The sequence below is a fragment of the Labrus bergylta genome, chromosome 9 (genome assembly GCF_963930695.1).
Source record: "Labrus bergylta chromosome 9, fLabBer1.1, whole genome shotgun sequence".
Lineage (NCBI taxonomy): Eukaryota > Metazoa > Chordata > Actinopteri > Labriformes > Labridae > Labrus > Labrus bergylta.
Window position 1 is genome coordinate 14,115,205 of NC_089203.1, and position 13,870 is coordinate 14,129,074.

Below are 13,870 nucleotides of genomic sequence, written 5' to 3' on the forward strand. Positions count from 1 at the left end.
TGTATGCGAGAAGGAATTATCAGGGACTATTGATGAGGAGACAGGGGAGGATATTTTGAGTCATGTCAAAAAAGAAAACAATGTGTACTCAAAGAGAGTTCATTCAGTTTAGAATCATACATAGAATACATACTATCTCCTAGTTTCCCTCTGTGTTTCAAATTTAAAACCAAAATAGGTACTCTTACCCATTGTTTATGGTCATGTCATAATCTGCAGAAATACTGGTCTGAAATACTTCATGAAATGGTAAAAATATTTTTGAAATGGATCCTGTGTCTCTGATGTTGAGGCTCCTCCTCAGTAGGAATATATACACTGTAGCTTAAAGGTCATATAACAATGACTGGATTGGTTCTGGTTTAACCTTCTGTTAAAGGATAGTGCATGCTAATATCTAAACAGGTTCCCTGCAAATATCTCACTAGTATTTTACGTGCTCTTATATTTGTTTTTGTCACTTTGTTTCTACTTGTTTGGTTATTTTCATTATGGCTAATAATATATGTTAAATATGTGTGTATTGTGGAAATCGAGAAAATTCAATAAACATATTGAGGAGAAAAACAAAAGTTAAATTAGATTCTTTGTAAATGCAGAGAAGACAGGTGAACTGTGTTAAATCAAATATGTTACCATATGATGTTGAGAAAAGAAACTGCCGGTAAGTGCACTCACAAAAGCACCGTGATTCAGAGTAATATTGAAGTACTGAAGATTTTTCTTTTCGATGCTAATACATGCGTCCAATCTACAACATTAATGAATATGCAGTTCATTACTGTTGGTGAAATCTTGAAATAAACTTTTACACCGCTTTTGACACTTTAACTGTGGTACATGTTCTTTAAGTGTAAATAAATTCATTCCAAACAAGCAAATAGGGTTTGAATGTGCAGGACAGAGAGTGTCAGATATGAAAAGCAGAAGCTAAACGTCACAGAAGAAAACATTTTATTGCATTCAAAACCAAACACTCCATGACTTTCTCCAAACAGACATTCATGAACACCTTGAAGCACACAGTCCCATTTATCCCCGACACAAATATACCACCACCAGTACCGCAAAGCTTTTAGGAGAAAAAAAAGGGGGGGGGGGCTATAATATGTAAAATACCAACAATAATGGCTTAGTGCAATTATCTGGAGCGTGATGAAAAGCCATGCTATGTCGTTTACTGGGGGATGAAAACTTGACATTAAACTTACATTAAACTTAGAAAAGTGCACGCACTGAAAAGCAACAATATAAACGTACACTTATACTCATCTGGTCTTTGAGGTTACTTGTGGCAGTCTTGAAGTATTCATAAGTAAACTAACACACTCTTGGGTTTATATTACACAATATTCTTTGATTCAGAATGCAAAGTCAATACTTGATAGATTTTTTGAAACATAGTGCATCATCAGCTGGGTTTGATTTCACAAAATCAGAAGCTTGGTACAAAACTATGTAAAATACTCGTTTATCAAAGGTGAACACTGCAGCTTTAAGAAGGTGAAATGAAATGAGAAGTCATCTGTCCACACATCTGATCAGCAACGGGAGCAGTGAATGTTGAAGATGGCTTGTTGGTGTGGTTCTGTACTTGGAGAGTGTGTGTGTGTGTGTGTGTGTGTGTGTGTGTGTGTGTGTGTGTGTGGGTGTGTCATCTAAAGCCTCTCAAAGCCAATGGAGCACATGAGGAAGACGGCATAGAGAAGAATGAGACAGAATCCCAGCCTGCGGTCCAACCTCCAACAGTTCAGATGGACACACAGGACCTGAGGAGGGATAGACATACAGACAGAGAGAAACAGAGAAAAAAGAGGGAAGGAGAGAGAGAGAGAGAGATAGCTTCATTTCCTGTTACACTGCCGACAAAAACAATCAACCTCTTAGAGTCTGAGAACATAGTCAAGCTCTAATGTAAAAGATTAAACGGGCAGAGAATCTACTCACAGTGAGTGTGACGGAGGCTAACAGCAGAATCACTGAGTACACCAGACCTTTGCTGTTAATTGTCACCTGTAGAGCAGAGATAACATTTTGATTAAAAACCTCTAAAGGACCACTGACTTAATACCTGCCTCTAACAGAGCAAGGACACATTTAAAACCAATAAATGATTTTATGGAACACTGTGGGAAATACATTTTTGTTTTTATTGATGTTTACTAGGGGGAAGTGGAAAAAACTAGACACTACAGGATACAAGATGAGATAGGCAGAAAAAGCAAAAAACAAACAACAGTATTCAACCGGTGACATTAAAGTCTCTGGCTCACACTCTCTTGCCTCGATGGTACATGGTTTAGAAGAACTGTCATGAATATAAAAGATGATAAGAACAACATTTTCTTTTCCACTTTGGAAACCAACATCAACAGTCTTACAGTTTCCCTAATTATGGGGGGGGGGGGGGGGGGGGGGGGGGGGGGGAGGTTATGGTTGTATGGTGGTTCGTCTGTGTGCTGTTTGTTTATTGGTTCCTAATTAATGACCAACGAATGTAACTTCAATCACTGAACGTTGTTTGTTTTTTCTATGTGAAATCAATAAACAGAGTTGGAAAAAAAACAACTGGAATATTGAAATGTTTTAATGACCATGCTGCAAGTGAACTAAATAAAAAAAATATCAGGCAAAGAAACCAGCTGCTGTTACCACGGATCCATAGCTGACTATGAGAGTCCTCAGCGCCCAGGGGAAGCCCAAGCCAAGCAGCACATCAAAAATATTACTGCCAATGGAGTTAGACACGGCCATGTCGCCCATCCCTGAAACATCAGAAACACACACACTTGAACAGAGTTCACGGGGGTACATGTAGTGGCTATGATATTAGACATCGACTGAGGAGTGTTTGCATATGTTCATGTCCTTTTTAGATATACGACTACTAAGACACACAATGCCACATGACCGATTCAGTCTGGAGTTTCCTTTTTTTTTTTCGGCACTTTCACAATTTTTACTATTAAAACCATTTTCAGAGATATTTTACTTTTTTTGTTACTGTTTCAGTAGATCATCCATTGCTTTTCTATGACACTACACTTATAATTCATGTGATTCTCAAGCCAAATATACTGAACAGAAACTGCTAGAGACTATGCATCTAAAGTAAAAAAAAAAAGAACATAGTGTTTGTTGTGTGTATTTTCAATACTGGCTCATTGCAATGAAGGATAAACACAATTACACATTGTAAGAATGATTTTATAACTCTTCTGTAGCTTCCACAGGATGCTTGTCATGATGACACCAAATCAATCAAGAATCTACCAAACATTTTTCCAGAGAGCTCACTGAGGGCTCTACCTAAAGGTGGAGACTACTACAGTACTGTAGAAAAAGGCTGGTTCTCTGCATACAGGTCTATCTCAGATAGATGTGACAGGTTTTTATCATTTCACTGCTTCCTACATCACCAACAGAGGTGAGCAGGTGAGTGTGTTTTTTAAATACACGCTGCAGTGAAAATATTTTGAATAGAACAAATAATAGGGAAAAAAAATAGGATGGGAAATAAGGATGGTCCATTTTATTTTCAAGCTTAACAATGAACTTCACTTGCTCTTCTCCCTCTAAAATAAGCATTGGTCTCTAAAAAACATCATCGCAGTCAAATTGAAGTTATTGAACCTTGGGTTTTAGAAATGATTTATCAGACCAACCAAGAAAGGTCCAGAAACAGCATCCTAAAATGTGCAAAACAAAAAGTGTTGGTATAAATGGTTTGGATAAACAGAGTGCATATGTGTTGAGACAGCTTAAACACACATCTATTTCCACAAACACAGACAAGAATCCACCTTGTCGTGCCACAATGAGGCTGGCCATACAGTCGGGAACACTGGTGCCAGCTGCCAAAAAAGTGATGCCCATGAGGACTTCAGGAATTCCGAGTGTGTAGCTGATAATGGTCACCTGGACAGACAGAGGAAAGAGCCGGTGTATACACAGGTGTGAGAGTGTGTGTTGGTGGTGTTAAATTGTGCTGGTTCATGTGTTTCCTACCATCCAGACCATGAGGTAGGAGAAGACGGCTATCCAGAGTGTGGAGGACAGGAAGGTGAGCAGGTACCAGCGCTCCCACCGCGGCAGGTTACAGTCAGGGATGGAGCAGTGAAGCAGGACGCTTACAGGCCAGGAGAGCAGCCACTTCACACGCACACACCAACCATCTGACAAAATAAATAATATATAGAAGTTTCCCCCTGCAGGGATCATTACGGGTTGATCTGAACTTCTCAATGATTATGTAGCCTCAGTGTACGATCACTTTTTATTTAGCTGCACTGGAGAGAAGTAGGAGAAAAGTGCAAAGACAATAAGCTGTTTAGTCTCAGCAATAATTTGACCAACACATACACTGTACTTGTCGCTATAGCAACATCATAAAGATAAATCACTTTCAGAGATGTTGGGCTTTAAAAAAACTGACAGATAAAAGAGCCATTCATGAAGCTTATTACAGGTTCACAAACTGTAAGCATGAGGAATTGGCTCCCATTTCAACGCTCCTCACTTGTTAATCATCATTTTATAACACACCAGCTACTGTTCTCAATAACTGATGTTAGCATACGTCCAATTTCTAGTGTAACATGATTCAATAGGAAGAGGTGTAAATTCATAGCTAACAGTAATGGTGGAATGCTAACGTTAGCCGCTGTGACTAAGCTTTCGCCAGATAACGACTGCTAAGGTGTATTTTACCTTTAAATTTGGCCCCATTTATACTTTCCATTGTGTTTTGAGGAGTCAATTGAGAAGCAGTTAAATTACAAAAATATGTCAAATTCCCAACATCTATACAACTTAACATCCTGTAATAAAGCAGTACAAAATCAAAACATTGTTCGAGGTGCCTATGCAAACTGTGACATCAGAGGCATCAAACTGTGACCGTCTGCACATGGGAAATTAAGAATTTAATTCTGAAAATAACATATTTTTGATGATAATTACCTTATGAGTCATGATCTCTCTATAGTCAAGTCTCTTATTATAAAAAGTCTGATTTACTTTGGTCCATGGTTGCTGGAACTATTATATCAAGAAGGCATCAGTCTTGGTTTTTCAATACAAAATGAGTTTTATGCAGTTGGCAGATAGCAGCATCAACAGCGAGTTTGACTAAAATGAAATTTGATTAATTCTAACATGCATCTCTTTCTGTAGCCAGGCAGTAGCTCTTGGCATATTTTACTTGTAATTCCACACTAACCTGGCAGGACAAACGGTTTAAAAGGAGCGTTTTCATCAACCCCTTCTTCCTGCTCTTCCTCCTCCTCGTCCTCCTCGTCCTTAGGCTGTGCTCCCCCATCGGTCTCTCCCACTGCCTCTTTACCCCTCTCCCTCTCTCCTTCCGGCAGCGGCTTGTCTCCCTCAGCCACAGTCCCGTTAGCACCGACACCTTCATCCCCTGAAGCTCCCCCCTCCTCTGAGCCTTCCCGGGCTCTAATAAGCCTCTGCCTCTGAGGGAGAGGAGGGAGGGAGTGAGGTGAAGTCAGGAAAAATGAAAGAAGGAAACACAATTAGATGAGAAACACTGCTGCAGCAAGATGATACAGACGACATCATCTGACTGTAGCAACAATATGAGTAGCGGCAAGAGGCGTGATCAGGCAGCAAGTCACATACACCAGAGGGGAGGTGGGAAGCATTGAGCAGGGGCATGGTACGGAGCAGCGGCAGCACTGGCAGTCGCACTTTACTTTGGATTTGGAAATAGCAAGCGCAAATGTAGGCGAGCAGAGACGGCGAGGAGGGAGATTTTGGAGATTGAGTTCTTTGTTTCTTTTGTGTCGGATATGACGATATGTAGAAAAGCAGCAGTCTGTTTGTGTGCGTTTCTTTGTGAGATTATCAGATGGTACGTGGATATAATTTTGTTTACCTGATTGTAATCTTAATGTCGAATAAACCTTTATCAAGTTAAACAAATTAGAATAAGACCTACCAATGTAAGTAACACGAAAAGTCAAAGCATAACATCAGCCTCAAACGGATACTTCCGTTAGCAGCATTGAAAGAAAACAGCCCGTACAGATCTGTACAACAAAATAACAATCTAGTAGATGTCTCACTTAAGAAACACAGTCATAAATAATACCAGTAATGTAACACACTATGTGCACATAAATTCAACAATGTACTAAATGCCATCCAAAAGGCAGCTAATGCAGTCAGCCTTTAAACTGTGATTTGGGATTCGATCACATTTTTATTCATTACACATTTGAAGATAAAGTCAGTAGCTTTTTTCTTAAAGGGGACATTTTATGAAAAATCCACTTTTAAAGTGTTTTTGAACAAATATTTGAGTAACCTGCGCGTCTACGGACCCACAAAATATGAAATAAATCCATCCAGTCCTTTGTTTGTAGTCTGCATAAGTCTTACAACACAGAGAAAAGTGCTCCGTTTCACATTTTTTCAGCTGGGTTCTGGTAAGAAAATACCCTCCCCTCCCCTGGTATCTCCCCCCATGGACTCCATCCCCAGCCTAGAACAAAACTTTTGTGCAGGTTCGCCGTTTTTATTCTCGCTACAGAGGAGTGACGTCTACCTGGAAAACTCAGGGGGAGGCTCATTGAATTTAAAGAGACACACACACCAAAACGGAGCGTTCTGAGAGAGCTGGTTTATACAGGGTCACAAACCTCCTCTGGTGCTTTATTCATGTAATATTTTGACCAAAGCACAGCACTGATGTTTCATTTGGACCACAGGGGACAGTTTGAAAAGGCAGAAAAGGGGTATAATACGTCCTCTTTAAACTAATAAAATATAGACGTACTATATATAACTAATGCCGCTCAATCCTCACTTATGGGCCTCCATATATCTGTGGTGGTGACTGTGTGTGCAGAGACCCCGTCCTCTGCCTGGATTTTGTTGTTTTGGTTGACTGGGATGTTTCTGGGGAGTGGATGTGTTTCCACTAGTCAATGACAGCGTGCAGGTAAGTTTGGGAGTGGATACAATTCAGCAATTGAATGCCATTCAAACTGGCAAATATTGTGGACCTGACTTGGCTGCAAAGAAGATAAAATATCATTATAGTGAGGCGGATAAAGCTGGTTCCAAAAAGAGGGAATGACCTGCGTAAACAGAGTTGGCCGGCTTTCTGTTGGACAGGCAGGTGCCAGACCTTGGTGAATGGCTTGTGTTGACTCGCTAGATTATCAGCTTTTTCATGACACTAAATGTAATATTCTCAGATAGCCTGTGTTGTATGTACAAGTAGTAAACGTACGCCCTCACCCTGCAGTGGGTGTGCGCTTCTGATGAGGCTCAGGAGGAGGGGCCCAGTTTTAATGTCGTGTTAACAAGCGGCAATAAATATTGTTACTGACTCTACCTTAAAGCCTTTGAAATGTTCTGATTTCATTCAAGTTATGGGGTGGTTTGGATTATTGATTATATAGCTTAATTACTTCCTGTTTAGCCTAACCGTACAACAAAAGTGCCAGAGGTGGAGAAATAATATTGACCTCTATCCAATATTGAACTATTCTACATCTATTTAAGATGTAAGAGAGTTGTTCTTCTTTTTCCCTTTTATCCCTCAGTGTTCAGTTTCTATAAACGTGTGAGTAGTTAGTGATCTAAAGGGAAAGCAGTCCGACACAAGTGCAGACATGTTGATTTCACCAATACCAAAATACCCACCAACCAAGCCGATCAAACCAGCGGACCTTGACGTTTTTGTGAACAGTGCAAGCTGCATGCAGTGTACCTCGTTGATGATCATGCGTCCTGCCATGCGCAGGCGGGTGAAGGGGGGGAAATGCGGGGTGATGAGAAGGCGTAGGCTTGCCTCTGAGAAGGAGAGCTGGTGGGGGTGCCTGTTAAGCAGCTCATCCACCATCATCACCCCTGAATCCTGGCCGGCCACCACACTGGAATCTGGGGAAAGAGTGAGGAGATGAATGGGGTTAGCAGGAGACTCATATGGAGAGGAGAGGATGATTTTGGAAGACAAAGAGGACAGAGTGGCGGAGAGAATGATACAATCCTGTACATCAAAGCGGTCAACTTCTATTTCAGTGTTTGAAATCCACATGGGAACAGAAATGGGTTTGAAAGGCAGCCGAAACTGTGTCAGTAGGTCTGCAGACAGCGGCACAGAGACTGAGGAGACGTAGTGATGTTTTAGATGAACACATGCACACACGTACAAACACGAGCTCTTGCACCTGGCTTCAGCGGCACCATGTCGTTGTCACAGTCTCCCATGTTTCCGACAGCAGTGGTCCTTCGCAGGCTGCTCAGACACGGCTGCCCTGCTCTGCTACAGTGTCTCTCCACCAGGCTGTACAGAGAGGAGTTGAACCTAACACAAGAGACAGTGAGGCAAGATAAGATCATGTGTGTTCAGAGAGGAGAGAAAGTGGATTAAAACAAAACGAGGAAAAATATAAAAGAGAGAGACTCACTTCATGATGATTATGTAGATTCCATACATTGAAATCAGGATAATGGTCTCCCACCTGAAAGATCCCCAGAAACACCAAGATAGATTCATTCATACCAACTGTACACTGATGTGCTAAACACACACTATAGAAGTCTTACTACAGTCTTACCACATGACTTTTTCATCAAAGATTACCTGCAGATAGAATAAAAATAGAATTCAAGCGTGGCAGTAATGCAACATAAAACATTTCTGATGATCTAATGACAGCCAACACATTGAAAATGATTATCTTATCAAATAAAGTGTGCACCAGCGTCCGTATTTATATCATATTGATGTCCATGAAACTGCAGTACAGACAAGCATGAAATGTGTTTGACAACATTCATAGCTTCACCAAAGACGTCTAAAAAGGTTATCTTGTGTTTTTCCCAGTTAAATGATCTTAAAGACTTTTAAACAACGAACACATTTAATAGTTTCAAATAAAAATGTTGTCTTAATGCATTAAAAAGAACTCATTGCTGACAATGAAGAGAAGTATAAAAACAGATGAGTATCAAAGCTTGTTTTGACTGGAGAATTTCTCACCAGAATAAGCACCACTATGGCCAGGATGTAGAAAACAGCATCACGAAACAAAGGCCACCAGCTGAGAACGATGGGCTGTAGAGAGAAAACACACACACACACACACACACACACACACGCACACACACACACACACACACACACACACACACACACACACACACACACACACACACACACACACACAACATGTCCATTAGTTTAATCAAAGAAGTGGCGTGAGATGTAATCATATGATTATTGATTTTTTTTTTTAGTGTGGCCACCGTGTGTCTACCTGTCCAGAGAAGATGCCACAGATGCCGATAATGACCAGAATGTTAAAGACAGCTGACCCCACGATAGTTCCTACCCCCACATCTCCCTTTGTGATAAACACCCCTAAAAAAAAAACAGGAAGGGAAAGAGTGACCCAAAGATCATCACCAAAATGTATCAAATGTGACCTCCTATGAGAAAAAAGGACTACATTTCTCCCTGACAATAACTTTATTCACTGTAAACACTTTTTGCATCTTTGGTTGATAACCGGTGGAGTAAAGATAAGATAAGATAAACCTTTTAGTTAGTTGTTACAGCAGCAAAAAAAAAGAGGAGTAGAATCTACAAAATAGCAAAAAGTTAAAAACAAACATATTTTCAGTAATTAAATATAAGAATAAATATACAATAGTAATAAAATAATACTAGGAATATACACTATCCACATGTTCACTTGTGGAAAGACAGAGTAGGCAAGAGAAGATCACAGAGTACAGTTTTTATAAACACACACAGTGTGTCGCATGTTTGTGATGATGATCACTATGATACAGTCAGGCGAGACATGTCACATGTGAGTCATGTGGAGGTGAGGCTGTTAAACAGTCTGACTGCAAGTGGGATTAGCGACCTGCTGTATCGCTCTTTCTTGCAGTGTGGATGTCTCAAGATGTGAAGATACCTTTTATCTTAAGCTTGCAGAATGTACTTTACATTTAAACCTGAAGTCACGATGGTGATTTGTCAAAGCCAGACTCTTATTCCATTTTGATATTGACTATTTGGGGGGCACAATTCAGGATAATACAGTAAGCCCAGTTTTATGTTTGACTGTAATTTAGATAAATCTCCAATAGGCTTCTATTATCTCACATTTTTTTAAAATGTGCACTGTAGTTTGTGTCTGTTTGGTCTGACAAAAATGTATCTACTGCAGTGTTTTTTCAAACTCAATTCCGCTTTACCTAAACCAAATCAGATTTTTTTAAAACATCTGAGAACATCATTGCCAGAGAAGTTATGAGTAGGTTAGCTGGTAAACATTACACAAACAGTAAAACACTCTTCTCTTTGCATTTTTTAAACAAGTATTACGTCATCTTCTTTCTACACACACTTGACTCTGTCAAAACAAAGGGGAGCTTCATTAGATGGAGGGTAATCAAAGCTTATAGGGCTTAAGCCTCATAATGTGTAATTGATTAGATGAGTGACACGCTTACCAATCAAAGATGTGAAGAGCTCAGGGGCGGAGCTTCCAGCTGCCATGAACGTTGCCCCAGCAACATCCTGACTGAGCTGAAGGTTCTGTAGGACAGACGAGTGTAAAACAGACTGCAGTCAACTTTCTTATAATCAAACAATCTTAAAGAAGGGTGACTGATCTTACAAACACGTCTATGTATTAGAAGTTTGAGATAACCAAAGACTTTCATTATTTTCTGAATAATATTTAAAACACATACATGATGAGCCACACTCATGGCAAAAGTTTTCTTTATTTTGATGAATTTAGGGACTGCAGTACGATTTACTTTGGATGATGTCTCCTAAAAAACTACCGTCCCAAATTCTTTTGAGGTTTTTAAAAGAAAAAAAGAGAGAAAATGAATAACGCAGTAGCAATCTGTTGAAAATTGTTTTTTAAAAGATCTGTCTTCAGTTCAATTAAATTAACAAGAAGCTGAGGGCCAATGGCAGAGAAGACATAAGGTATATTGAGAGAGAAACGAATGTTTAATTGGCTTATGTCCCTTTCTAGTGAGTAAAGACAGATGTAAGAAACATATTTCTCAGGTTTAGAGTCGAAGATATAAAAAGGTTTCCCAGTAATCTTAATACCATGCTTCATCTCTATAAATGATTCTATACTTTGAACACATTCAATATGTTTTAATTCATACCTCTGATACTTTTTCCAGCGATGGCACAAAGTAAACGTCGCACACAATGGCCAGTGCAAGAAACATGTAGATAGCCTGTTTAAAAAAACCAGAGTCACTTTGTGTCTGTGAGTTTAAATGCAACAAAAGGAATCTTAAACTGGTAAACAAGCAGAGCTGACACTCACACAGAGAACATGAAGGAGCACTGCTCCGTGTCTCCTCTGCTCGAGAGTAAAGATGTCATCAGGAAAGTCACCGATAGCTGGAGAAGAGAATGGCAGAGAGTAACCTCATGATGTGTAGGCCTATGTCGAAAGAAATCCTTGAACAGGAGCTGAAATGATTGGCACATTCAATAAATATGTTGATGACACTGCGTCAGGCTTTAGAGTTGAGATTGGCATTTCCTTTACCAGTGAATGGAGAGAAAAAATCTGCAGATTAATCAGTGTGTGCACATTTATACATCTGTTAAGAGTGTGTTTTGAACGATGTGTATTGTTAAGGCGTTCACAACAAAAACAACCAAGTGTTTTTGCTTGACTTTACTGTTTTGCAATTAAGCTTAAACAAATGCCACAACCCACTGCATCGTAAAAAAATTATGAGGCTGTACAAAACAGTAATCTGGATTGCTGCCTTCCTTCCTGAGTGAGTAAGTTTGGTTGCGAGTCAGGATATATGAAACCTCCACTTAAAAGGTCAGAAGTGTGACAAAAGTGGGAAACATTCTGCACAGAGGCGCCATTGTGCAGTTTGAGACATCACGTGTAGTGATGGTGTGGTATTTTTGACTACCTGTCACGTGGTTTTGTTTGCACACTCATCAAACTGTCTTTTTGCCTTAACAATTGAGATGTTTGTCTTGAAATATGCAATATTTAATGAATTTATTAAGTGGTAGACAATATAGGCCTATATGTAAGGCGTTTATGAGTTTACTGTACTGTATCTCACCAAAGCAGTGATTTTCTTGCTCAGCTCAAAGTATTCTCTGGAACTGATGAGAACATCTCTTCATCTCACATCAGACCACAAGATGCTTTCAATGTTTCTGTCTCTAATGAGCCAAAGAGATCCAAGGACATATGGAGGGGAAGAGAGGCCACTAATCAGGAGGTCATTACGACAAGACAGGCGCTTTGAACAGCTTCACATGCAGACGACAATCAGACCACAAATTTAGCATGGTTTCCTAGCAACCGGGTTCCCTCAAAGGCCCAGCTGTGTTTAAAGACCTAGATGTGCAGAGTTTAAAGAAATGAAAGATGAGGTTGACTGACGCACGAAGGAGACAGGCTTGGTTTAAACAAATAACTAAGGAGATGGGAGCCAAATTTTCCAGCCAAACGTGGTGTGAAGATCATCACAGTGACTACACACTCATTAGGCTACTGCATCCAAGCCAGTTAAAAAGCTCATCAAGCATTCAAATTACTTCACTTTTTCAAAAAAAAAAGTGAAGTAATTAGAAAAAAAAAGTGAAGTAATTAGAAAAAAAAGTGAAGCATTTTCTGTTAAATCATTTCAGACTCATTTCAAAAGCGACCCCTCCCTCTCTGTTCCTCTTCCTCCTCTTCCTCTAGCACTTGTCACACAGTCACATAGTGGTAAAATGTCTCACCAGATGTAGAAATAGTGTTAGTATGGTTGGCCTCTTTCTCCTGGAGGAGCCCTCTTTTCAACAAGGAGATGTCATCCTCCAATGAGGGTCCATGTGCATCTACAGAGGGGGGGGGGGGTTGAGATGTAAATAGGATACATAGGAGACTGATTAAAAGTACCATCTATTTTACAATAGGCTTTATTTTTAGGCTTTGTAAAATAGGCTACAATCAATTGTTATAATCTTGACCAAATGTAAGGTTATCAACCAAGTCTGCTGAGCTTAAATGTACTCTTTCAAGTTTGTAATATAATCGCTCATTATTCTGCATTAGGATTTTAAATCAAATGCAATTTGTATGGTTGAGTGTGACAATAGCGAAGATGAATGAATAGATCTTTTGTCGTGCAGCACCTGTATCATGACTGAAGTGGAGGAGCCAGGCGGCAGCAAGCAGACTGACTCCGCAGACGCAGAAACGCGGGAGGAGGCGCGTCTGCCTCGGTCTCCTCGGCGCCTTCATCCCACCAGACGCCGCCGCTCTCCGGATCAAAACATGTCGCCTACGCCGGCTTTCAGTCCTTGTTGTCGCGACAGCCTCAGCTCACAGACTGGAATAGCGCTGGTGCTGTTGGATCCTTTCTCCCTGTTTGTCGTTTTTCCAGGTGTTTAAGGGCTCCAGGCACGACGCGCTATGTGTTCACTCGATCCGGCCTGTTTTCAGCATCTAAGTATCTAAGCATCCAGCTGCAACGATGTGTCCGCGTCCACAAACACCAGTCACACAAGGAAACGTCATAAAAAAAAAAAATATCTCAGACTATATCACATCACTCTCGCCCTTTATCTGACCCACTCTTTATTATCCTCCGTCCGGGAGGAGGTGTTTTCCTTGATTCACAGATAAGACCACCAGAGAGCGTCTTCAGCAGGGTGGGGCGACTGGAGAGACATGGCATCACGGGAAGACATGGGAAGTCTCACACTGCTGTTTGTTATTTAAAAGGTAACAGGAAAAACAAAGATAAGAAGTATAATGGGAGGAAAACCTGATTATAATAACAAACATAGACTTTTCTATTATTTATATATTTATTTTGATGA

General features: G+C 40.2%; 1 protein-coding gene across 4 annotated transcripts; it reads right to left on the bottom strand.

The window, feature by feature from the left end:
* Positions 1-937: 937 nt before the first annotated feature.
* Positions 938-13,705, bottom strand: LOC109992644 (sodium/potassium/calcium exchanger 3). 4 transcript variants are annotated; one of them, XM_065958522.1, is made up of 17 exons: positions 13,181-13,705; positions 12,785-12,883; positions 11,346-11,422; positions 11,179-11,253; positions 10,498-10,582; positions 9,291-9,394; positions 9,014-9,088; positions 8,589-8,614; positions 8,439-8,492; positions 8,181-8,335; positions 7,739-7,908; positions 5,222-5,471; positions 4,009-4,175; positions 3,804-3,918; positions 2,653-2,765; positions 1,948-2,013; positions 938-1,769 (listed from the first exon to the last, which is right to left on the bottom strand). In XM_065958522.1, exons 1-17 carry the CDS (start codon positions 13,287-13,289, stop codon positions 1,659-1,661), a joined length of 1,851 nt encoding a protein of 616 aa, XP_065814594.1. In that variant the 5' UTR covers positions 13,290-13,705; the 3' UTR covers positions 938-1,658. The 4 variants fall into 4 exon arrangements, with proteins under 4 accessions (XP_065814594.1, XP_020500996.1, XP_065814595.1 ...); XM_020645340.3 differs by having other exon boundaries at positions 8,199-8,335; positions 13,181-13,704; XM_065958523.1 differs by having other exon boundaries at positions 7,820-7,908; positions 13,181-13,704.
* Between the last annotated feature and the right edge of the window lie 165 nt (positions 13,706-13,870).